Genomic DNA, 23,732 nt, shown 5'->3' on the forward strand with positions numbered 1-23,732 from the left:
ACAAGAACAACCACAAAAGTCACGTTTGCACCGCGCTAATGATTAAGGAATTGTTGTTGCTTTGTTTTATTTCTTGGCGATACAATGGCGTCAAATATATTTTTGTGATTTTACCAAAAGACAATTTTCTTTGCTACAAATACTATCTATCCAGTCATCTTTAATTTTCAAAACCACTTATTTTGTAAATGTAGCTGTCACGGGATTTAAATGGGGTCCATGTGTTTGGGCCGCAGTTCCCTTACGCTCGCAGGGGGGCGTTGCAGACAAATTTCTGTCCATGGTACTGAAGGTTGAACTCGAACTGTCCACCCAAGTGTTTTCTCTCCAAGGTGCTGAGTTGGTCCGAGCGATCGGATCTTTACTTGCCGGGCTGGCTGAGAGATGGAGGCCAAGTTGTAAAGACACGCTCGAGCGCTTTATTAAACATCGCTACACGAAGCTGGCGATGTCGACGAGGAGGGGGAGGGGAGGGCATTAGTCTCAACCTAAGGTAAGGCTTTATTTCTCTCTCTGACAAAGACCAGGCACGGAGCGCACTATTTGGCTGCGTTTCCGAAGGCCCGGTTCGGCTTCCCAGCGGTTCTTTTACATTAAGCGTGGACGACAAACGTGGTGTCGGTCGACCCACTTTTCAACGCGACTGGCGAATCATGAGGTCGCGCGAGGATGCTTTTCAAACGACATTTATTGCCGCTGATGGTTGTGCAGCGGCAACAATGGCGACTACGTGCCAAAAGCCAGTCGAGTTAATAGTTTGTCACGGAACACGTAGGTCCGCAATGGTTTGGGCTTTTTTTTCTCTGACGTAAATGACAACAGGAAATAGCTCGGTTAGGAGACGGGCCTGTTTGTAGCTGAGCAACCAATTTCTGTCGGCCAAAGTCAAATTTGGATGGTGACTTTTGAGTGGAAAATCGTAGGAATGCGTGAAAAGGATGCAGCCCCTTCACTGCTATTCACTTTCAAGCTGGAAGGCACTTTTTAAGCCCTGTTTGAAAATGTCGGATTCTCATGAGTGTTGTGCGCACATTCAGATGATCAAGAAGCACTCCGGATGTAATTCAATCTTATCGCATGACGGTGTGAATGTAGAGTGAGTCAAGCACGATTGCAGTTTGACATACTAATACTTGATGGATGATCAGAGATTAACATTCTCAAAAGTCCTATTCTTGTCGAATACAAATGTGTATTTTACACGTTTTAAATGCATTTAGAGGTGAAGCTATCCGTGGAAAAGTGTGGGGGACGTTTGTCCGGCTCGAGTTGAGGAAATGTGTGGGTGTTGAATCCTTTCGCTAGGAAAAGTGTGTGTTGAACCACCCACAACCCCCGTGGGTGCGACGCCTCTGTGTGCGCAGTAAAGCCGTGCAAAAGTTCAACATTTATAGTCGAGCTTGTGAGCAGACACTTTAGTCGATCTTAGCGGTTCTGAAATCCATCCATCCATTTTCTGTACTGCTTCTTGATCAGGGTCAGGGGAAGCTGGAACCTATCCCAGCTGACTTCAGGCAAAATGCAGACTGCAGCGCTTTCACACTCACATTTGCAACATCACTGAGTTGGAATTGAACGAACTGTGAATGCATAAAAGTCAGGCAATTCACCATCGGTGACTTCATTGGTTCTGAAATATATTATCTCTACAGATAATTCCAACATTTGTAAAAATTCATCTTGGAACCATCCACGCTGGTTTTGGCCTTCAATGAAGAAAAACAACGTAATGTCACTAAAAACATCTGAGGGTTTTTTTTTTGTTTTTTTTTAAAGGGACAGTTACCCCATAATGACAGGGTGGACTGCAATTTATTGACCCACATTAAATGTTCAATATGATTATGCAAATAGAATATACATGTTTTAAGTGACTTGTTTTGGCAACTAACTTGTTATGGACAGTTAAAAAAACAATATCGGGAGCAGCCAGGGTTTTTAGTATCTTGTTTAGGAAACTTTGACATGATCACAATGGCTCAGGATCGAACTCTGTCGTGTGAGTGTGTGCGTGTGTGTGTGTACAGCAATACGTTTGGAACAATTGATGAGCATTTGTTGGAGTTGTTACATTTTAATTACATTAGCGTTCATTGAATTTGAAGTTTATGTAGAATGTGGTAAAGGATGCAACACTCGTGTACCACTAATGTCCTTCTCTTGTCCAGATGAGCCAAGACACTACAGAGACACGAACACGAACCCGCTCCAAAGGCATTCGAGGTCAGTACATAACTTTGATTACTTTTGGCAGTGTCGGGCAAATGAATGTTTCAACATTTTTTCCCCTCAGTTTTGTCAGAACTCTCAGGACATGACATGAAGCATGAGCTGACGTGAGTGATTTGTTTTTTCCCCTCTACATTTTCATTGACGTGAATACTTGTTGACGTACTACGGTTTTGTTGTTTGTCAGCAGCAGTTGCCCCACCCCTGGGTGTGATGGCAAAGGTCATGTCAGTGGACGATACTCAAGGCATAGAAGGTAGGACTGAATAGCCACTATGAAGTCATACAGAGCCCAAGGCAGATAAGAGTCATTTTGAGACATTATGTAATGTCGTAGTGCACTGGGATGTCCGACTGTGAAGAAGAGAAAGCTGGAGGAGGCAGAGGCTGAGGAGAACCAATCTTCTCCCAAGAAGAAGGGTCAGTCCACATTAATGGAGGCAGAAGACGACTTATCCATAAACAACGATGAGGACGAGGAAGAGAAGGACCAGAAAAATGAGAAAGAGGAGGATGACCTCAAAGAGGAGAAAGATTCAAGCAGCAGACAAGAGTCAAAAAGTGAGTCGAAGCGTATAAAAAAAAAAGATGACTCAATTCCTTTGATTTTGTTGTATAAAAGTCCCGAAGTCCAGCTTTTGTATCATGCAATTCACATTTTCTTCTGTTGTGAGTTGTTTAAAACATTAAATATAAATGCCTTGAAACAGAAGCTGGACGTCAGAACTTTTGTCTCTTTGGCTCTGAAACCCAATTCTCCACTCTACAACAAAAGGACCTTGCCGTTCTTATACTTTTGAAGACTGTATGAACTGCTATACGTATATATTGCATTATAGAATGACAAACGGAACATTTTTTGATTCACAGAAAACGACTGCCCTTTAATTAAAGAAGACACTGTGGTCGCAGAAACAGTTGTTTGTGCTACAACCAAGGATGAGGAGAACATCACCTGGGAGGTTGACAATGAAGTCGTGGCTGAGGAAACCGATAGGGATGAGAAATCGGCAACTGAACAACAATCGTCTGATGACGAAGCGGCGATACCGGATACGACGACGGAAAATGAAGACAAGCAAGAGACAGCAGGGGACCCTCATAGAGACTTTGAGAGAACTCAGGTTGAGCATACAAAAGAGGAGGAAGAGGAGGAGGAAGCAGAAGAGCAGATTGAAAAACCAATTGGATTTGTAGCGGATAGGGAAGTGGAAAGACAGACGATAAGCCAGGAAAATTCGGATCACCAGTACTCTACTGGACATTACATCAATCAGGCCAACGAGTCAACACAAGACCAGGGAAAGAGCGAGGAGAAAGAGGAGGAGGAGGAAGAAGAAGAAGAAGAGGAGAGGATCCAAGAGGGTGACACGCCTTACTCAGCAAGTCCACGCAGTCAAGGATCTCAGGAGTCTCTTGAGGAAGAAAAAGTTTGCACACCCACGAGTGAGGAAGAGCCAGACGAAACGCAGCAGGAGAACCAAGCAGCCAAGCCTCAGGATGAAGGAGGCAAAGTGGAAGAGGTGGAGGAAGAGGAAGAGGAGGAGGAAGAAGAGGACGACGGGGTTGACGAACAATGCTCTAGCAAAGCCTCTCCGACCACAGTGGTGATCGAGGTGCGCTCTGAAGAGGACGAGGACGACGACGACGAAGAAGACGACGACGACCGCGACTGCGTCTCAGAGGGCTCGGGGATCACCGACGATTCTGAGAACTGGGATATGACTCGAGGGAACCTGGTGCTGCTGGAGAAGGCTATCGCCTTGAAAGCTGGGGAGGGCAAGGAGGGCCAGGAGGCCCAAAGCTCCCAAGACTACCAGTCATACAACAGCCCGGGCAAAAGCGCAGAAGCAGCGATACGACGCAACGCCCACTACAGCAAAGGTAGCCCGTGTTTCTCTTTCACGGGATTGTATGAATATTAATATTCACATCAAAATGTGCCGATTCATATAGATAGAGTGCAAATGAATCCCTCCTTCCCCTATTCAGAGAAGAAGGAAGTGAAGTGTCCAACCCCGGGGTGTGATGGGACAGGTCACGTGACTGGACTGTATCCTCACCATCGGAGTCTCTCCGGATGTCCTCACAAGGATAGAATTCCTCCAGAGGGTAAGAACACAAGACCGCACGCTCGTTTTAATCTGCTACTACAACACTGACCATGAACTATACGTTCCGGTTAGCATCGAAGAGTATACACTACTACTGAAACTAATACACTGCTAACTTTGTTAAGTATGCCACTAGCTGTCTGTTGTGTGTGCTACTACTCAATTCCTGTTAACAGTTTCAGCTTTTCGATTTAACCAGACTGAACAGTTTGTATCCGTTGTGTGTCTGTAGTCCTGGCCATGTATGAGAACGTCTTGAAGTGTCCCACTCCGGGCTGCACGGGTCAAGGCCATGTCAACAGTAACCGCAACACACACCGCAGGTTATTAATATTTTTATGCTTATATCCGGGAATAATGAGTATTTTATTGACTCGTGGTGCTTCAATTTAATATTAAATTACTAACATATACTACACATACTCACAGTCTTTAGACAGCTCTTTTACAATGCATGCTACAGTATCAAGAAGAAAATCCAATTTTTGTGTTTGTGATTTTAAGCATATACTGCTGAACTGATTATCATCCAGGATTTTGCTAAGGAAAAAAAATCTCTATAATATTTTCTATGTGGCCAGTCTAGTCTAATTATGTATTCTGATTAATGTTATGTTTGTAAAATATGATTTTAGCAGACAAATGCAGCCATTTGAATCAAGTTAAACAATTTGTATTGTCGGATTTGCAGAATGTTATTGTCATTTTGGGATTTGATGATTTCCATTTTAATTAGAAGTTTTAGGAATTGCATGCAGATATGCATTGCGAGTTTTCTCGTGAAAACCTGTCATCAATTCTGTATTAGTTCATTCTTTTTTAATTTATTTCAATGGTCTAAACGTCGGGATGTGTCAATTTTGTCAGTCTGTCCGGCTGCCCTATTGCTGCAGCATCTAAGCTGAACAAGAACCAGGACAAGCAGGTCCATCTACAAACTTCAGTCAGTGAACCCACATCTAACTCGGACAGGGTGCTCAGGTCAGGCATCTTTATTATTATATTATTATGATTATTATCCAATAATATTTGCTAGGGTGCAATGATTAGTCACTCCTATTTTTGTCTTTCTAGGCCCATGTGTTTTGTGAAACAGCTGGAGATCCCTCAGTATGGCAATTACGGGCCCAATGCGGTCACCACCACACCACGAGCAAACCTGGCCAAAGAGTTGGAGAAATATTCCAAGGTGTCTTTTGACTATGCAAGCTTTGATGTCCAGGTGTTTGGAAAGCGTATGCTTGTTCCAAAGACAACCACCACTGAAACATCACCCAAAGCCTTCAAATGTAAGTGAAACATCCTAAACCACGCAATACAATATTGCAATACCAGTGCTACTCAATTCCAAGTTAATGAGGTCCATTTTAGGAAAACATTTTCTTGATTGTCAAAGATTCATTATCTGGGCTAACATTTTATCAAATATTCTTCATAAGAGCTGACCATGTGGCAATGACATCATACAAAGCTTTTACAAAGCAGCTAATGAGATTGCTCTGATCTCTCTCAGTCACTCTCACATAGTGTCTCTTGTCTGGAGATCATTGCGATGTGCTGTGATGTGTCTGTTACAGTACATTATTTACTGATACGTAGTTGGAAGAAATGTTGAAGCTAACCTCGGCTCTGCCACTTCCTCACACAGCAAAATCCTTCCCTAAGGCCTCTTCCCCAAGCGGGACAGGGTCAGGAGGCATTTCCAACAGCACTTTGTCCTCCAATGAGTATGACTGCAGTCAAGACGCCGAGGCAGCTCACATGGCAGCGACGGCCATCCTCAACCTGTCCACTCGCTGTTGGGAACGACCGGAGAGCCTTAGCGCCAATCCCAGGGAGCCCTGCGCTGAGGTTCGACGGATTCCACTCCCATTACAGCCGACGGGGCGGTTGCTGTTCTTTGACAAGCTTCTCTTTTGTTCGTGTAGGAGCCTGACATCGAAGTGGACGAGAACGGCACCTTGGACCTCAGCATAAAAAAAAACAAGCGGGAGAGCATGCAGTCTCCGGAGCCTTCGTCGTCGTCCTCCTCGTCTTCTCAACACACAATAGGTGTGTCATCTCAGGGCCACGCTCAGCCTGAGTGGGAGGGGCCACTCGACTTTACGAAATCAAGTGGACTAAAGGAGGAAGGCCACGATGAGGTACAGCCACTCTAAAGTCACTCACTGAGCACGTTGGATAGAAATCATGAACGGAAACTGTACACTGGAGAATTTTGCCTTATCAACTTGTCATCAGGTAGATTACACAGCCACCTCATACACGTCTTCTGATGCTGAGGACGAGGACCAGGAGAACCTAGAGGAGAGGAAGTACCCTGGGGAAGTTACTACCAGCAGCTTCAAAGTCAAGTTTCAGCCTAAAGATAGCAAAAAGGAGATCCTTGTGTAAGTTTGCTTGCAAATGACTGCATGCGCCACTTTTTTGCCATCACTGGAGCTTCCCCCAATTTATCACCCAAACAATGTTTTTGCAACTGGAACTACCAGAAGGGGAACTACTTCCTGCTTTTATATCTTAGAATCATGGGAAACGTAGTCACAATGAACATAATTTTTCACGTTTTACAATTTTACAATGTGTTATGCCAATGAAAAATATATCACTGGGACTGAGCAAAAAACATGTTAGATAATGATGAGGGCATTGACTTGTTTAGCGCTGTTGAACCGCCAAGGTAATAATAACACTACCAAGGGTCAACAAATACACTACAGCAATTAAATCTTAATCACAATATTGAATTTTGAAAATCTGCTCACCCTTATTTAGGTCAAGAAGAAGAATAAAGTTGTTAGTTCACAATAAATACATTTTATAAGACTAAATTTGAACTTCAAATCAAAATGACTACTACCTATACCTTTTTGAGTTGATTATAACTTTCTTCCTCAAAGATTTTTTTTTTCTATTTCATTGCATTGTTAAACTAATACAACACATTCTTTATGACATGGGCTCATCACAAACACACACATTGAGGTCAAGTGTAGCTAACTTACTATCAAAGCGAACACTTTTCATTTGGGGAATGTTTTAAGAATGTTTTAGCTGTAGTTGTGACACTGACCTGTTCCCTTCCTCCTTGACATTGTAGATGTCCAACTCCAGGCTGTGATGGCAGCGGACACATCACTGGCAACTACGCATCGCATCGAAGGTAAGCCAGAGAGCGATAGCGGCCTGAGAATGCAATCGGTACGGTATTCTCAGTATTCTCAGATATCCTGGTGTCATGCTACGTAAAACTCAGTCCGCAGTCTTGCTAAAACTGATGACATCATGACGGAATAGGTTTTGCATGCTTGTAATTGTGACGACAACAAGTGCTGCTCTAAAAGGGATGAGATAGAAAAGAGACAAGCGTGTTTCTCTCTGTCTTGTCTGGCTGTCTAGTTTAATTGAGGCTGTGCTTCATTCAGTCTTCCGTTCCAAAAAGCCTACTCTTGGCCTGTTTTCTGATAGATTCTCTCTAATCTTCCAGTCTGTCAGGCTGTCCTCTTGCAGATAAATCACTACGGACACTCATGGCTGCCCACACAGCTGAACTTAAGTATGTGTGCTGTCTTTTGCCTCTCAACTTCATCATGTTCTCCTAGGGGCATATTCTCCCATGTGCTTAAGTCAAGAAAAAAAAAAAAACTGCGCACTTTGTAAGTGAGTGTGAGTGCCAATTAACATACCTTCATGAAATGTCTGCACTCTGGTGATTCCTTGGTGAATCTATTTCCAATCTATTCTAATCTCCCATAGAAGTCAACCTAAAGATTTTCCTTGTAATAATATGTTCTGTACAACCCAACTAGTCAAAACACAGTGTTTTGAGTAATGTTTGTGGAATAGGAATTAACTAGGCAAAATCCACCTGTTTTGATCTATCTCAGGGGCGGCCATTTTGACACTTGCTGTCGATGGAAAATGACATCACAGTTGGCTGGTCTCATGTCACAACCAATCACGGCTCAACAGTTTCCTGAAGCTGAGCTGTGATTGGTGGTGACCTGGAGGCAACTCTGATGTCATTTTCAGTCGACAGCAAGTGGCAAAATGGATGTCCCGTCCCCTGAGAGGGGAAAAAGGGGTACATTTTGCTGCTTAACTCATATTCCACAAATGAAATATTAGTCAGAATGCCGTGTTTAAACTTGTGGGGGTACATTTGACATAATATTGCAAGGAACATTTTTAGGGTTAACTTAATCTTTTCTCTTGCGCGCTCTGGAGGTTGTACTAAGCGTCATAGTGCATGTTTTGGCTCATTTCGTAGTCGTTGATGGTGGGTGATGACTGTCACCAGGTGATTTGTGCTGACATGTGGATGTGGCCTAGTGGGGGGGGGGGGGGCACAGCCTTTCCATACTATATACTTACCAACTATCCAATATGTGTGAGGATATATCATGATCACAAATGATAGTCATTGTAATAACGTAGGGAAGGGCAAGCACTGATACCAGATAACGAGCGAATGAGGCCGATACCAGTATCTTATGGCTGCTCAGAATCTTGAAAGCAGAAATTAGAATAATAGATCATGAGCAATTTTAAGGAAAAATGCTATATTGGGATATATAGGTCTTTCTTTAAAATGACCTGTCATTGTTTTTTGGGGAAATTTGATGCACTGCGCTGGAATTCACAGGCTACGCATGGTGGGTGTGTCGGAGGCCAAGACGGAAGAATCGCTGCAGTGTGAATGTGCGCAAGCGTGTAAAAAACCCCAAAAAGACTCAAGCGTGAATGGGAGAATATGCCTCTTATCGCTTAGTTAACGTTATGATTACTTTCCCATTTTCTATATCCCATCCAATTTGATGGCTTCTTCAGTTTAATGATAATTTGGAGGACAAATAGGTTGTGTCAAAAGATCATGAAAGCGTATAACTTAAGTCAGACGGTCGCTGAACATCCTAGGTGTCCCACTCCCGGCTGTGATGGATCAGGCCATATCACAGGAAACTATGCCTCACATAGAAGGTATGAAATGGTCTTCATCTGTGTTCTTCTGGATCTTTCATCTGCTAATGCCTTTGTGGTCCTCTCTATTAGTCTGTCTGGATGCCCCCGAGCCAAGAAAGGTGGAGTCAAATCAAACCCCACAAAGGATGACAAAGAAGACTCTGAGTTGTTAAGGTGAGGGAACCAACACAACGATTGAAGCTGATTGGCATTGAGTAGTTATTGATTATTGATCATGGTGGGTTACTCCTAGATGCTTTTTCTTTACATTCCTGTGGTATTGTGTAAAGGTGTCCCGTCCCTGGCTGCGACAGTCTTGGGCACATCAGTGGCAAGTATGCCACCCACCGCAGCGCTTACGGCTGTCCCCTGGCAGCGCGCCGACAGAAGGAGGGTCTTCTCAACGGTGCTCCCTTCTCCTGGAAGACTTTCAAGAGCGAGGGCCCCACTTGTCCGACACCTGGCTGTGATGGCTCTGGTCATGCGAATGGGAGTTTTCTGACACACCGCAGGTATCGCAAAGTTTGCGAAAGCGGACATATTTGTGTGCCTATTACGTAAGATTGGTTCAAATAAACTATTGATGCCATAAAAATGTCCGACTATGAAATTTATTTGCTTTTTCTTAGTTTGTCTGGTTGTCCCAGAGCACTTGCCAGTAAGAAGAAAGCCAAGTTCCCTGGAGATGAGTATATCACTGCCAAATTCAGAGCTAGTGATGGTAAGACTTCAAAAATCATTTTTGAAAACCCAAGTTATTATGTACTGACGTGTCATTTCTTGGATTAAGTTCTGGATAACGATGAAGACATCAAGCAACTCAATGAAGAGATCAACGATCTGAACGAGTCAAATTCGGAGATGGAGGCTGACATGGTGAACCTGCACACTCAGGTGAGTGATTTTGATCCATCCATCCATCCATCCATCCATCCATCCATCCATCCATCCATCCGTCCGTCCGTCCGTCCGTCCGTCCGTCCGTCCGTCCGTCCATCCATCCATCCATCCATCCATCCATCCATCCATCCATCCATCCATCCATCCATCCATCCAACGTTTCCATCAAATTCATTTAGAATTTTTTTTTTATATTGATGTCCTTTGATAGTGTGTTATGAAAGATGGTTTGTGGATTGATGGAATAGAAGATAAACCAAAGTGATGTGAAGGATAAAGTTTTAAGAAAATCAGATTTGATCTTTCCAAGCTCTGTAAAACATTTCGCTTGACTTCTTCTGGGACAGGCTCACTTTATTTACTACACGGCGGCGTGATCTGGACCACATCTTCTGTTGACTTATAGATTTCTTCTCTGTTGTAGATTTCTTCCATGGAGAAAAACCTGAAGAGCATGGAGGAAGAGAACAAACAAATTGAAGAGAAAAACGAGGCCTTGTTTCTGGAGTTGTCAGGCCTGAGCCAAGCTCTGATCCATAGCCTGGCCAACATCCGACTGCCGACCATGGTGAGCGACACAAAGATGAATGGTTGGATGGAAGTTAAGGATTTAAAAAGAACCAATTGTTATAATGTCTGCATTCAGCAGGAGCCGTTGTCGGAGCAAAACTTTGACAGCTACGTGGAGACCCTCACTCAGATGTTCACCAATAAGGACTGCTACCAGAACCCTGAGAACAGGGCTTTGCTCGAGTCCATCAACCAGGCAGTCAAGGGAATCGAGGTGTGAGAGATCCCAGAAAGTCCTCCAGAGATCGTTAGTGAAGGAATCTTCTCATTGCCATCTGTTCTTTGTATATTTCTTTGTTCTTGTGTATACTTCTCCTGTTTGCATGTTGCTTTAGGACAATGAGAGTGGGAACACACGAGAGGATGATGACACACTGCAGTCAAACTGCGAGGTGATGACACTGAAGTGTGTAGCAGAACATATCTGACGTCCGCTCGATAATGTTAGTAGTATTCTGTAAGATCATAGTGACGTTCCACCTGCTGGACTAGTCTTTTCTATATTGATTGGTACTATTGCTGTGTAACTATTTGTCATTTGCAATTGTTGGGTTCATTATGGAATATTTATTCATGTTGCGCGTATTATCATGTTTGTCTATTATTTATTAAAGTCCCCGTAAAGTGAAACTAATGTCAGAAATTTGACAGCTTAAAAACCTGTTGAATTTTAATAAAAATATACAAAGTAAAATCAAAATCATGAACAACCCAGCCCTTCTCAGGTCTCAGATGTGGTTGTTTCCATGTTAGACGTCGCTCAAATATATTTATACGTCCTCCGTCGTTTTAATGCCTACACATGTTTGGAAAATATCCCACCTGGTCATCACAAAGCTTTTCCACGCTACACCGAGAGGTGCTAGCGATCAACTAGCTTGTGGTCAAACGGGACACCGTGGGCCTTGGTATAGGAACACTTAACAAGACACTTCAGGGAAAGTCAGTAGTTCATCAAATACAGCAAGCTGTAGTGGTAGAATTAAATCAAATAACTAGTAATTGCGAAAAGTAGCAAAGGCATGACATTTTTATGTATATATAGTGGCTGAAGGTCAACTCCACTCTATACAACTTTTTTCAAAGTACTACAGTTGAGTTTTGCACATTTTTATTAATTAACCAAGCAAGTATCATGTATTTAGAAACAAATTGCTAATTTCACTTTACAGGGTCTTTAACTATTTATTCACTATTTATTTTTAACGTGTTACTTGAGAAGATTTGAAACCAGGAGACTAAACTCAAGTAAACATGATAGGAAACACTTTTCTCTGCACTGATGAACAAAGGAAATATTTTAAGATATCCTATGAATTGTTTTATAAAGTTATTTATTTAAAACTGCAATCTTTTTACAGGAAATGCGAACATTTTGTATATGAAAGTTTTGAAATAATTTACTGATGACTTTTATTTATTAATTTATTGGTGCTTGTTTTTATGATTTTGACAACTATACATGTGTTGAGTATTTTGCAATTCACTGAGAATATTGAAGTGCACAGATATGTCGATGAACAAAGTGATGTGTGAAACAAAGTGACGGTGAATATTTATTTAGTTTTGTCAATGTGTGATGATGACTGTGTGGATTCTCTTTGCTAGTTCTTCAAATAAACGTTGAGCAACATTTTGGACGGTGTCTCTCAAACGTAACATTTTTAGCTGATTACATATGGGGAAATTCATTTTTAATTGCTGGTACAAATTGTAGAGTGTCTGGGGAGCCTGACAACTATCAAACAACATGGATAGATATTTTCTTCATGCTTGGTTAGGTTTCTGTATCAGTTCCTTGTGATGCGCATCACTACCCCCTACCGGACAAGAGTAGAACACTGAGGCAAGAGTCAGATGGACATAGCATTCAGCATTGTAGAGGTTCCTCAGGCACTTTATACAGTATAGACAACTTGAAATGATGGAGACCATAATACTGTTGTTTACTCCTTTAATGGTTAAAAAAATATTTCTTTGCGCAGACAACATGAAACAAAAAACAATGGCCACCTAATAATGACTGGTGGAACAAGATGAGGTAAATGATTTTGAGGCGTGATAACCGAAACGTTAGCAAATAACCAACCATGCCTCAAAATAATAAGAGTCAATAAAAAGAATATCAATAATATATAATTACAGCTAAAGAGGAAATCTGAAAATGTGCAACAAAAACAAACAGCCCAGTTATAATTTACAAGGCAACTCTTGCCTGTCTGTCCACTCCTGTGTGGATTTGACCTGGGAACGGCAGCTCTTCAACACATTATCTCACCACCAAACAAGACACACAGAGCTTGGAGGGCCCAATGCAATCATCGTGGCAGAAGGCCCCGCAGCCTTGGCACATGATCATGGCTTTGAGGCGACAGGAGCACTTAAGCGACACCTCCTCGGCCGTACTGTCAGTAAAGGTCTGGATGCTGAGCGTGGCCTGGCTGGTGGCCAAACGAGGCCGCAGCTGCAGCACGCCGTCAGTCATGTTTCGGGAAAAGCTGCTATTGTCCATCACGGATACGTTGGCGGTGTAGCTGACGCCACCGAGACCCCCGCCCTGCTTGGAGATTTTCCCGTAGAGCTGGAAGGGGAGGGAGGAGGACGACGAGTGATAACTGGAGTACGGAGCTTTGCTGAGCTCATTTTTGGCCATCCGAGACAAATTCATTTCCATATTAATGAGTCCCTCCATCGCTCCTCCACTCGGGTATCCATCCATAGAACTCAGCGGCTCTTTCTTGGTGACAACAACGGATGCTTTAGCAATTGCCTGGCAAGAGGGCTTTGAACCAACTTCAGTCTTTACATTGGGAGCAGGGGCTGGCTCTTGGTGGTTGGCAAGGGGAATCTGTGACTGAGGGGATCGCCAATTGATTTTGAGACTAGGCACAACTTCCGTGGGACAAGGGTCTGCGTGAGTTGGCGATGGGCCATTCAGTATGGTCCTGTGAGCAGACTGACTCCTGTTTGGTATAGCTCCTTGTGAGGGCTGGTGGACAGTAGACTCTTTAATAACTACCATGCCAACACTATGATTAGAGCTGGACGTGGTGAACGGCGGCGAGGTGATGACCGGGATGGCCCCGCATGCCTGCTGAGGTTGATACTGTGGTGTAGTTGGGGTCTCCATTAAACACGATACAGGGTAGCTTTTCTGGGACTTGACTTGAGGAGCTACGCTTCCTTCCGAGTTCGGTAATTGGACTGCCGCCTCGGCCCTGTTGTAGGGTCTTCGCTGGGGTCCTGCGGGTCGGCTGATTTCCAGCCTGTCGGTACAGTGTGGGGGTAAGACTTTATCAAGGGGAAGGCTACCCTGTAGAAGCTGTGTCACTAGAGGGTTGTTGGCTTCCACACTGGACACTGGTCTAGTGGAAGTGGACACTTTCTTGGAGGTTCCAGAAATACTCAAAGGATAGGTAGAGGGCTTACTACGTCCATTATACTCTTCTTCCGTAGAACACTGTCTGGTGTTCCGGCAATCATCCACAGGTTCGACTTTAACAACAACGTTGTTGTGAGACCGTCGATCTTGAGAAAAGGTCCGGCTCTGTGGAGCCTGAGTCACACCGTTGGGAAAGCAAGGCTGAATGACCGTTTGACCGTGGCAAGCGGACTCGTGCGCTTGGATGACCGGCTGGTGGTTCAGAGAAGGGCTACAAACGACCTTTCGGTAGCCTCTCATCTGGGAACACCAATCTTGGTCGGGCTGCTGCTCATCCAGGTGGCTCTCATTCTCACAGTCTGAAGCGGTTTCTGTGGAATCACTATGCATCCCAGCGTCATCATCCCTGCCAGAGGAGTCCACACGAGGAGATGACGCTTCTGCTTGGTGTGTTAAGGCCAAGTCAGTGTCAGTGTCCTGGGAATCCTCGTGAAGGGAAACATGTTGAATTACACCACCAAGGCCTCTCTCTTTCTCATGCTCAACCTCCACAGGCATCACGGATTTGACCAGCTTCTGAACAACCACACCCTGAGCCCCAAATCTGGGAAGCGAATCAGGGATGGAGGTTGGCGCGAGAGGCCTAATTTCCCTCACCGGTTCAAGCCTCTCTGAAGGGGAAGTAGCAGACACTGTAATCTTGTTTTGCCTTTCGCGAGAAGACATTACGTAATTTGCCACCGTGTCAGTCTCGTCAGTTGCTTGGACTGCAGGTCTGTCGGAAGGGGTTTGAATACCGGATGATTTTGGAACAAATCCTTCCTCGGCCACAGGAAGCCTTCCCACCCCTTTTTGAGAGGGGCTCGTTGTCTGCGGGTGCTCCGAGAACACAGTGGTTGAGGTAGCAGGCGGGGATGGCGAAGGCTGGGCTTTCTCTTCTACATAGGGATGCTGTAGCTGTGCTCCAGATGGATTCGTTTCAGAAGTCTTTCCATGTTCCTGTGTCCCGCCACCTCCCCTTCCGCTTCCTCCTCCTGGCTCAATCGGTCCTGGATGTTCTTGTGCTCGCTGTCCACTGTTGCTATCCGGTAACCCAGCAGCAGGCCGCAGCCGGACCCTGTTCGGCCCTGGCCCGTCGGCAGAGGCTGCAACAGCAGCAGCGGCTTCCCGCTGGGCGCGGGCTTGCTGGGCGCGGGCTTTGATGTCTGCGAGCGTCCGCGCGCCCCCCGTCCCCGACCTCCGCGAGGCCTCTCCAGGGGGCACGATGCGGGGGCAGATCTGGTAGGTGGGGTGCCCTTTAATCCAGGGCGGTTTGATTCTGGACAGTTGAATCTGTGGCAAAGAAAAAATCCAAGTAAGTATGACGTTGCACATACAGTTACAGGTTTTAACGACTATAGAGCAGGCACTTACCCTGATTGGAGGCACCTTGGGTTCCTCCGTTGTCGGCTGCGGTTTCTCTGAATGGACCCTGTCAATTGTGGTACGAAAGGACTGCTGGTCATTCAACCGTGGCCTCTTTTCGGGGAAGCTGGAGAACGCTCGCGTCTCATCGGGCCTTCGTTTCTGTTCCTTGTGCTGAGTGCTGGGTGCAGGGGTGCCTGCCGGGCTATCAGAGGGGCTGCTTTCACGGCTGCTGGTGGCAGTTCCCGTGGTGACTGAGGTGACCGCAGACGCAGTGTCGTCCAGGTGATCCGTAGTGATTGCGGCACCAGATGACACTGAGGAGGATGACGAAGAGTCCAAGCCAGTGGTAAATGCTCCCTGTTGATCAGAAGCTGAGGAAGGTGAGGACGAAGGTGACGAATCAGAGGAAGAAGAGGATGAAGACGGGGATGAGGTGGAAGCTAATACAGGTGCAACCTCCTCGGGCAGCAGACAGCCTGAAATGCTTGGTTCTTTGTCATCGCTGGTGGACTCTGGGCTCGGAATTGGAGTTGGAGTGGGGGCTGGCAGTAGGACTGGTTCAGGTATGGGGCTCTTTGGCTCAATGGAGACGTGGTCTGGTGGAAGCTCCTCATCGCATTCAGCCTGCAGCACCACCTCACCTTGAATAACCGTGCTTTCTGACATGGGAGAACCAATGGAGACGGTGGAGGTTTCCAAAGAAGCAACATCTTCAGCCGCTTCAGCAGACTGCAGCACCGGAGAGCTAGTTTTGCAGAGGGGCCGACGGGCCCGGCGACGCAGATCGGCCCGAGTGCGTCTCCTCATCCGACCATCTCTCCTTCGCCGACCCACACTGCGTCTCTTAGGGGCACCGGTTGACACCACAGAGACGCTGTCACTGTCCAGGACACTTGTTGCCACTTCGCTCGCATCACCCATCGTGAGCTTCAGGGATTCCTCTCTAGTCAGACCAGACCTGCAGGTACACATCCAGCATTATAGTATGAAAACAGATTTATTGGATGTCAAAAGTAGGCCCAGTGTGGACCCAAAAGGAGAACATCTCCATATTAGTTATTGTCGGCTGACTTGGTTTGCCTTCGTGTAAATTCATCGTGATCGTGAACGAGACGGTATTGTAGATTTTGCCTACTTTACCCCTATTTACAAGATGAGTGACCCCACAAACAGGTACTTATGCGCGGTGTGCTAGTTCGTTATCATAAAGTTGCGATTTTTGCAGTCAGCCGTCAATTATTTATTCCTACAAACAATAAATTGCATATCATTTTTTTCCCCCACCCCTAATCAGGACTGATCTGGTTCTTACTTCTGTCCATGGTATTCCTCAAAAAACTTTTCCTTCCACGCCTCCACCTTCTTCTCCTTTTCCATTTCCTGCCGGAATCGCACCTGCATCTCATGAGTGAACTCTCCTAAAACGATGAAGCACAAACATGCTCAAACCGTACGACGAATGACACTGCACGAACGTCGATCGGCAGCACTTTATACGAGGACCATTTTCATAACCAATGGCATTAAAATCCATTATTTTGACAGCTCTATTTATTCTTTGTAGAAAATAAAACGTTCACTGATTCATTGCAAGACATAAAGCATTTGCTTTCCCTTGAGGAGGCAACACTTACCTTCAGCTAACCTCTCTTTCCAGCTTTGGGAGGCATGTGTAAAGAACTCGTTGTTGAGGGCTGAACTACTGAGTCTGGCCATTCCATCTGGTCCAACCTTAATAGAAAGCAGTCAAAATGAAGCACTCGCGTAAAAAGTAAAATCAAATAAGGGACATATAAAATCAAATCAAGTAAGGGACATATCAGCACGGGTAACCCAACCGTAAAATAAACAGGCCAATGTGTGGTCAGTGTTCTTTAAGAAGTGGAGGACATTTTCAAATTTGTTTGACGGCGCATTCCTAGTTTCGAATGACTACATTTGGAAATATGGTAGTCTTAAGAAGGGAATTGCTTACTTGGCGGTCCACTTCTGGCAGAAGCTGCAGGAGCTGCTGCTGGGACTGGGCTGGGAATGCCGAGAAGGTTCTCACATTAATGAGAGCCCTGATGTTGGTGTTGACAAGGATAGAGCCCGGTGTTTCAAAGTCCACATCCACCCCTCCCCGGGTCCTCTTCATCGGTCCTAAACAGCGGCAAAACCAAAACAGTCTCAATGTACAATATAAAATATGATGGTTGAAAGAAAGTGCACAGAGTCATTTACATGTAATAAACTGCCTTTGATGAGTAATCTGACAGTTCTCACAGGTGCTGCTAGCCTCTAGCTAAGTGCTGGTTGAAGTTGTTCTTCAGCACCCTTAATCAGCGATTGAATGTTATTTCAGGACATTCTTATGTCGTTAAGCCTGGTAGCAAGCAGCGACATTTTGTGGCTTACCTGACGGCACGTGCTCTCCGTTGACTTTAAGTGGAGTGAGGACAACACGTGGCATCATGACTGCTTTCTTCCGCTGCCGTCCTGACTGTGGCAGCGATGATGATGATGATAACGACGATGGCGATGGATTGGAAATAAGAAGTGAAAATTCCACATTTAAAATGTTTTGCATCTTTCTGACCATCTGACATTCCAAGTGCACACAAGCGGACAGACAAAATTGATATCATAGCCACTTTAAAATGGGCAGCTTCTCTCTGACCTGTCGGGACCGGCTCAGTCTGGTCTGGGTGTGTGGAACATGTTGGACCTGCTGACTGTCAGTCCGTCCTTGCAACCCTGCCGCTCTGCTGAGACGGGTCTGGGGCTGGCTGGTAGATTGCAGCTCTGTGGGTCCGGTAACACTGGAGGATGTCTCGTCCGCTAAGGCTGTTAAGTCAGGTAAAGAGAAGACTCAGAGTGCCAGCACATACCGTATTTCTTGCTGCTATCTGTAGACTCGTAACTCACTTAATTCAATTGTCTAAACTCGTGATTCCTAAACTTATTACGTGTAATGTTACCCAAATTGGAGGCAGTGGTCTCAGTTGAGTTGCAGCTCTCCTGCTCAGTTGTCTCAGAGGGGCCAACGGCTGCGCCCTCTGTGGGAGTGTTGGTGCTGGAGGTCGGGGTAGCGGCGCTGCTTCCCAGCTCAGATTGTCTTTCTGACTCTGAAGTCTTTGTCCACTGAAGTGCATTCTTCTACAGATCAGATAGGGGGAGGGGGAAAGAGAAATGGGATAGTGAATCACCTTGCTCTCTGAAGCTAAAAGACATCACAAGTATAGACATGACATTGATCATTTTAGTGTTTAAAATGTGAGTAAATCTCAAATCCATGGAATACATGTATTTTTATAACATTGGTAATTCGGCACATTCTATTCCAAATCAAAACAACGTTACAAAATCAAACTTGATAATCATTCATACATCATAGCTATGTAAAGTCAAGATTAAGATCTTAAAATTGGGTCGGTCGCTCTAGATTGTTAATCATGTGGGAACCTCCAAGACGTGGCCATTTTATTTTCAGCATCTAAGCAATAATACACAATTATTTATTTATGTTTTGAATTTAGGAACAGAATGAGCCATTCAAATGCATTTTCATGTCTGTAAATAAACAACAGAGAGATTTACTCACTTTTAAAACTCAATTCGATTGTACAGAAGACAACATTGGGCAGTATCACAGTAACACAAGTATGAAATCAGTCTTTTACATGGCAGCAGCTTAATGCACTTAGGGATGTAGGTCAATCTGAGAGTGGATAAGTTAAAAAAGGTGATTTGTGTGGCTGAATGTGGCATGAACTTGTTAGTGCCAGACGGGCTTGTCTGGGCGTCTTAGAAACTGTTGATTTACTGGGATTTTCGCACTCAAGCACTTTTAGGGTGACGGAATAGCGAATGGTCCACAAGATAGAAAATAACCAGTAAATAGCAGTCTTCAAGTGGCTGAGGTCTGAGGGAATGGCCAGACGGGTTCAAGCTGATAGAAAATCTCACAAATGACCACCTGATACAACCGAGGCAGTACGCCTGAACGCCTAACACATCAGCAGACGACCACATCGAGTGCCACTCCTGTCAACGAAGAACACCAACATTGAGGCCACAATTTGCACTGGCTTGTTAAAAATAGCTTTCTGGTCCGAAAGGTTTTATCTTGGGATGCGAAACCTGGATGGTACACATTCTGCTGGATGCCATTCAAAAAAAAAAAAAAATGTAAATAAGGAAAAGGAGAGAGATAATAAGCTCGTATACAGATTTTGGAAAATTAATCATAGATGATACACTCTCCGAGCTCTAATTTAATATTTACAAGTTGCAGCACCAGCCAAACTATGAACTTAAGTGTAATTTATAGTCTGAAAAGTACTATACAGACCTTTAGAGTGAAGAGGCTCATCCGTCCGGGCAACTTAAAGAAGATGCTGTTTTTGACCCGATCTCCCCTCACCTGGGAGTGAAGCATTGTCACCAGGCAGGCCAAAGGTGCTGTACCACTGCATGGAAACATTCACACAATATACATTGAGTATCGGCACATACAAAGAGTAAAATTATACCTACTCAACCTTAATGTGCTATACGCTTTATGCTTTAAAAATAAATGACAAAATATGGCACCCCTGTGCTTCAGTCAGAACTGCAATCACATTTGGTGGGCTTTTTGGGTCCAATGCAAAGAGAAGAAATAAACGTGAAGACCAAACAATTTGTAATTTCAAAACATTTCCGGCAGAAGTGGCGCATTCTCTGACAAAAGCACGATTTTTGGCCATGACTGTATGCCCTGCCATCTACTTTCTGAGGTGACCTCACTGATGATGAATACATTGTTGCCAAGGAAAAGAAATAAAACATTGCATCTTCATAGAATCTCTTATTATTTGAGAATAGAAGGCGGATGCCTTTTTTTGATGACATAAACAGCTTTAGTACAGGGATGCAAATTTAGTTTTGTTTCTCAACAGAGAACTTTCTAAGGTTTAGTGTGATGTCTTTGTGTCACCGATGGTATTGAGATAATGACTGAACGTCTTTTACAGCATGAACAATCACGGAATGTAAACTTTGCTAAAACATACCTTCTACTCAGTGCATCAGCGGGTGGAAGAGTCCATAGACATGAAAAAGAAAACAATTACTTTAAAAAAAAAAAAAACATTTCTGCACATGTACAATAAATCATTCATTCATTCATGTAAAATATTGTAAGTGAAAATATTCCTGGGTAAAATTCAACTTGCCAGGTGATGTGACAAAATTGTAGTGTGTGTGTGTGTGTGAGTGTTTGTCTGACCGCATTTCCTTCAGCCCCTTGGTCTGGATGACATGAAGAATTTGTTTTGGAGTCATTGGAGCATCTGAGAAGTTCTCCAGCACCTGCCAAAAAAAAAAAAAAGCCTATACATAACTATGGTACACACGCAAGAATGTTGGATGACCAGGCCCTGCTGCCGAAGAGTGGAAAAACACGCAACTGCAAACACCCAAAATGCTTCTAATGGTTTTAACGATACCACAAATTATACGATCCCAAGTTCCCATTACTTCAAATTTGCCTCACATTAACCTTAAAGAAAACATTTTAGATTAAATGATTAAAATAATAATAATGCAGACAAAGTGAGCTTAGGGTTTGCAACCACCACAAATAATAAATGAGATCCCCGCCATTTCTTGGGCTTTCAAAAGCCACTCAGCACAGCAATGCAAACATACAAAGATCTTCAAGTATTCAATACTTCAACCTACTTTCTTGTGGCCAATTATTAGACAGCATCTGACTTTAAGTGTTATAAAAAGAGTAAAACAGTCATAATAAGAGAAATTTATGGCAAATAGCAAAGGACGGGAAAGGATTGTGAATAGTGACCAGCTACTAGGCAAGTGGAAAACGCATAGTGAATGTCTATCACCTTTTAAAAAGAAATTTAATTCAGTTTCTAAATATTTTCCCTCTTTAATGCATTTCAATGGGCATCAACGGTCTACACGTACGAGTGAGTGTAGCCTGATAAATCGGGTTTGCTAGTGTTGTAGCAAGTAACAAAAATACTCAAATCAATCATTTTACTGATTGCAGAGAATTGCAGCTATTTGACATGTCGTTTTGTTCAATTCAATGAATGTCCTGTAATAACATAAAAAAAACAATGTGAAAGTTTTAAAGACAAACGTTTACTTGATTACACATTTAATCAGCACATAGTGTTCAACATAAATGATTGCACCACACAAAGGATTTGTAAGAAAACCTTCCTTTCAGAATTATTCTCTGGCATCCCATGCGACAAAAATAGTGCCACAAATGTGGGTCATTGATTCTCTCACACACGCGCCTACAACAAAATGTGTAAATGACATGAATTTAACTACAGGTCAAGCTAATCAGCTACAAAATTCTTAAAATTGTACTCGTGATCGCTGAGAAATTGATTAAACCTTTTCACACGGGGGGTGTATTCGTTTGTGTTCTGCAGTATATATTTTAAAGCTTGCTCCATAATGTGTTGCTCCTACACAAGGCATCCGTTAGCTTTGAACACGACGCTCTGCAATATAGTAAAACAAAGGGAGGGGTGTTTTAAATAATACAGAGAGCGTTCTTTAATTTTCTTAGTCTTTAATGCTCTCGAGCGCACGTCTTCATACCACCCTCGGTTGTAAACGAGTTGCTAAGTGGCTAATATGCAGCCTAGCAAACAAAGAGCTCTAAACATAACAGGCAACATTTGGAATCTTGGTTATCGTTAGCACGGTGGGTGGAATTCCATTTTGTTTTCGTGGCCTTCGATCTATACAATCAATGCAAAGAAGAATCCAATAATGTATATTTAACCAGATCGCTATACGAGTTAGCAATGCTACACCAAAGGCTAGCGTCAATGTAAGTCCTGCTTGTGTAGTCGGGAATATCCAAAGACAACCGCGACGCAGTCACCTCAAACAAATTCTGACACAACTCCCCCCAAGCCAACAAAATCCTCAAAATAAACGACTTACCATGCGAGCCGCCTCAGCCCAGGTCCGCTCCTTCTTTCTCTTTTGTTTGTCCTTCATTTCCTCCGCACTGGCCTGCCGTGCCTACAAAGCGCCCTGAAGAAGACGGTGGCGGTTTAGCTAGCAGCTAACACGGCTACGAAGATCTCGGTTGGCCGTGTGTGTGGAGCCTCAAAACGCGTGCTTTTTGTGCTGTCGGCCCTTTACGACGCCTACCACGTCCGGATGTATGTCGCTAATGAGGAAAATACGTCGGCGGCTGTTCCTATATAAGCGCAACACACATTGTGGCTATGCAGCATGAAGGCAGCGCGATTGTGGGGAAAGAAGGATGTCCGTGGAGTGCTGCGGCACAACAAGCCTTGCAGGAACGCTACAATCAGGTCAAAGGTCAGCAGCGCCCAAGGCCAGCAACAAAACAAAACAAAACAAAACAAAACAAAACAAAACAAAAACAGTTCATATACTGGACTAGTTTTTGATGTACTCCTGGTGTGGCTATTCATACTGAATTTGTTGGGTTACTATGTTAATTTCCCTCCCCCCTTAATTTGAGGTACAAGCAACTGATGCGTGTGTGTGTGTCAGGGAATTAAGGTATTTGGATGCATGTGGTCAAGGAGAGGCACCGTTGCAATTTGACTGAGCAGGACAAACAGCCAAACACAAATATAAAAATAGAACACTCCTGAGGACCTACTGTAGGTCACAGCTCACGCTCGCTCCAAACTACTTGGCCAATCAGACTTCAGCTCTTGCTATTACTCACACGACCATGCCCCTTAAAGGCATACATTCTACAGTACATTCATCCATTTTATTACACTTCATAAAACCTGTTTATTTCTTTTCATATTTTCTTTAGCTATAAATAAATAATTTATCATTAAAATATACAATATCCCTTCACATTGAGATTTGGGCAACTTTCGCCAATATTAAACACAATCTTACAGATATAAAGTGTAAATGCACACCCACAACAGTAAGTGGCAGTGGGGCTCTCATTTTTTAATTTTAGGCAGATTGATGGACTTAAAATATTTTCTGACCGAATGAGAAAACTTGTTAATGTTTTCTTTTTTGTAAATTGAGCTTTCCATCTTTTTGCTTTGTTTAATGTTAATAATAATAAAATAGTTTACAAAAAGGTATTCATAACATTTTATAAAGTACTATTATATTTATGGCAGGGCGGTTGGAGGGTTGTTTTC

At 43.8% G+C, this 23,732-nt stretch overlaps 2 protein-coding genes and 1 long non-coding RNA gene across 8 annotated transcripts; 1 reads left to right on the forward strand and 2 right to left on the reverse strand.

Moving 5' to 3' along the window:
• Positions 1-263: 263 nt before the first annotated feature.
• Positions 264-12,408, forward strand: LOC148402349 (myelin transcription factor 1-like). Of its 6 annotated transcripts, none has more exons than XM_088363562.1 (23): positions 265-493; positions 2,169-2,223; positions 2,294-2,336; positions 2,420-2,485; positions 2,567-2,790; positions 3,100-4,113; positions 4,222-4,341; positions 4,576-4,666; positions 5,211-5,324; positions 5,418-5,632; positions 5,992-6,194; positions 6,272-6,487; positions 6,585-6,733; positions 7,444-7,506; positions 7,831-7,899; positions 9,261-9,323; positions 9,396-9,479; positions 9,596-9,817; positions 9,935-10,026; positions 10,096-10,199; positions 10,630-10,773; positions 10,855-10,989; positions 11,111-12,408. In XM_088363562.1, the coding sequence occupies exons 2-23, from the start codon at positions 2,169-2,171 to the stop codon at positions 11,201-11,203; spliced, it is 3,579 nt and encodes a 1,192-aa protein (XP_088219688.1). In that variant the 5' UTR covers positions 265-493; the 3' UTR covers positions 11,204-12,408. The 6 variants fall into 6 exon arrangements, with proteins under 6 accessions (XP_088219697.1, XP_088219688.1, XP_088219723.1 ...); XM_088363555.1 differs by having other exon boundaries at positions 266-493; positions 10,852-10,989; XM_088363597.1 differs by having other exon boundaries at positions 10,855-12,408.
• LOC148402350 (uncharacterized) lies at positions 5,741-8,255 on the reverse strand. The gene is made up of 3 exons (XR_015854647.1): positions 8,030-8,255; positions 7,417-7,529; positions 5,741-6,644 (listed from the first exon to the last, which is right to left on the reverse strand). It is a non-coding gene; the product is annotated as an uncharacterized LOC148402350 (long non-coding RNA).
• A 304-nt stretch (positions 12,409-12,712) lies between the features above and the next one.
• asxl1 (ASXL transcriptional regulator 1) lies at positions 12,713-22,891 on the reverse strand. The gene is made up of 12 exons (XM_088369107.1): positions 22,522-22,891; positions 20,816-20,898; positions 20,601-20,603; positions 19,898-20,015; positions 18,525-18,702; positions 18,224-18,390; positions 17,962-18,046; positions 17,540-17,706; positions 17,199-17,295; positions 16,877-16,982; positions 15,571-16,522; positions 12,713-15,489 (listed from the first exon to the last, which is right to left on the reverse strand). The coding sequence occupies exons 1-12, from the start codon at positions 22,576-22,578 to the stop codon at positions 13,045-13,047; spliced, it is 4,458 nt and encodes a 1,485-aa protein (XP_088225233.1). The 5' UTR covers positions 22,579-22,891; the 3' UTR covers positions 12,713-13,044.
• Between the last annotated feature and the right edge of the window lie 841 nt (positions 22,892-23,732).

This window comes from Syngnathus floridae, chromosome 2, assembly GCF_059516105.1.
Source record: "Syngnathus floridae isolate MCC-2025c chromosome 2, RoL_Sflo_1.0, whole genome shotgun sequence".
Taxonomy (NCBI): Eukaryota; Metazoa; Chordata; class Actinopteri; order Syngnathiformes; family Syngnathidae; genus Syngnathus; species Syngnathus floridae.

Bases quoted from the DNA above. Each gene is read 5' to 3' on its own strand.
- LOC148402349 (XM_088363555.1), top strand. From the start codon at position 2,169: ATGAGCCAAGACACTACAGAGACACGAACACGAACCCGCTCCAAAGGC. The intron at 2,224-2,293 runs GTCAGTACATAA...TTTTCCCCTCAG, and splicing joins CCGCTCCAAAGGCATTCGAG to TTTTGTCAGAACTCTCAGGA. The intron at 2,337-2,419 runs GTGAGTGATTTG...GTTTGTCAGCAG, and splicing joins GACATGAAGCATGAGCTGAC to CAGTTGCCCCACCCCTGGGT.
- asxl1 (XM_088369107.1), bottom strand. From the start codon at position 22,578: ATGAAGGACAAACAAAAGAGAAAGAAGGAGCGGACCTGGGCTGAGGCG. The intron at 20,899-22,521 runs GTAAGTCGTTTA...TTTTTTTGGCAG, and splicing joins GGGCTGAGGCGGCTCGCATG to GTGCTGGAGAACTTCTCAGA. The intron at 18,047-18,223 runs GTCAGAGAGAAG...TCGCTGCCACAG, and splicing joins GACTGAGCCGGTCCCGACAG to TCAGGACGGCAGCGGAAGAA.